This window comes from Calidris pugnax, unplaced genomic scaffold (genome assembly GCF_001431845.1).
Source record: "Calidris pugnax isolate Ruff unplaced genomic scaffold, ASM143184v1 scaffold46, whole genome shotgun sequence".
NCBI classification, from domain to species: Eukaryota; Metazoa; Chordata; class Aves; order Charadriiformes; family Scolopacidae; genus Calidris; species Calidris pugnax.
This window is the reverse complement of record NW_015090769.1, coordinates 776,506-777,944: the sequence shown is the minus strand read 5'-3', so window position 1 is coordinate 777,944 and position 1,439 is coordinate 776,506. Positions and strand designations below refer to the sequence as shown.

The following is a 1,439-nucleotide window of genomic DNA, read 5'->3' as shown; positions in this document are numbered from 1 at the left end:
GCTGGGGGGGGGGAGGAGGAGAATTCACCCCCCTGAAGCCGGATTGGGGACCAGCAGCCACCCCTCTGCCCACCTGCGTGGCACCGCTCCCCCCATCTGCCTTCTCCTTCCCCAGGAAACCCCTCTGCTCCCACCTGGAGCCACCATAATTAGGATTTATCGTGGGGAGCAGGGATGGGGGGGGGTCCCAGAATGGGGGGGTGACACCCATCCCGGTGCTGGCAGAGGGGACGTGGTCAGTTCCAACAAAGTCATCATCAAAAGGTGGCTTGAAGCTTCATTGAGGGGGTGGAGGGGAAGGTGGGGGGACAGTGGTGTTGGGAGGAGGGGGGAGTGTCATTCCCCACTGGTGTCACCTGGGACATGCCCACGGTGTCACCCCCTCATGGTTTGGGGACATTCACCCTCGTGGTTTGGGGACATTCGCCCTCCCTGACCCCCGGCAGCATCCGCACCCGGTGCCGTGGGATGGGGAGAAGGTCAGGGGGGACAAAACCAGCCCTGAGGGGTCCCTGCCGTGCCTGTGGTCCCCAGAGCGGGGTGGTGGCAGTGGTGGTGGCAGTGGTGGTGGCAGTGGCAGTGGTGGTGGCAGTGGTGGTGACGGGGAGCAGCCGGCGATGACCGAACCTCTCTCCCTCTTTCTGACTCAGCGCCGGAGTCGCCGCGGCCGTGGCCGGCGCTGCCCTTTGAGGGTGACCTTTAAAGGGCTTCTCCCTCCTGCCCACGAGCCACCGGACTCGTGGCCACCACCCGGGAGGCAGGATCCATCCCAGCAGCCCCCCCCGGAGCGGGCTCGTCAGCGTCAGCACCGTGGTCCCGTGGGGCTGGGGCGGTCCAGCTGCCCCCCCCCTCCCTCCGTGGCCACGTTCCCAGGGCCTCTTTGCCCTGTTGTGGTGCAGGATCTGGCCGTGGGGCCCAACTCCCCGACAGTGAACCCCCCCCTCCTCAAATTCTTCCCAATTGGATCCAGGAATGGCCCTGGTGACGTCCCCAAAACCGAGCTGAGCATCCTCGGTCCCGCTTCCCACCAGCCACCGCCTTCCTGCCAGCCCTTCCATCATGTGTCACCCGGGGCCGGGCCCAGCACATCTACCCTGAATTAATCTAATTTACTCCCATTTCCCAGCCAGAGCTCGCTCCATAAAGTCCTTGGACAGAGACGGCATCTGGCTCGAGGGCCAGGGTGTAAAAAAAAACAACCAACAACAACAACAAAAAGAAATAAACCCAAACCCCCAGAAAAAAAAGCGGGAGGAGAGGCGCAGCGGAGCTGCCTCCGACTGCCTGCATCCTTTTAAAGTGACCTGGGGGAAAAATAAAGAGGCTAGAAATGCAAAGAATCCAGCAGTCAGAGTTTTCTTTCTATTCCTCTCAGTCACATTTCCACATCCATGGGTAATTTATAACCCGCTTAACCCCTTCCCTGCCACCCCCCCCTC

At 61.8% G+C, this 1,439-nt stretch overlaps 1 protein-coding gene across 1 annotated transcript in view; it reads left to right on the top strand.

The window, feature by feature from the left end:
- The first annotated feature begins 617 nt into the window (after window positions 1-617).
- TMEM59L (transmembrane protein 59 like) overlaps window positions 618-1,439 on the top strand; it is an 11,568-nt gene continuing 10,746 nt past the window's right edge. The window contains exon 1 of the mRNA XM_014938130.1: window positions 618-1,014. Coding sequence (XP_014793616.1) covers window positions 618-1,014 — 397 coding nt within the window. The remainder of the gene's footprint in view (window positions 1,015-1,439) is intronic.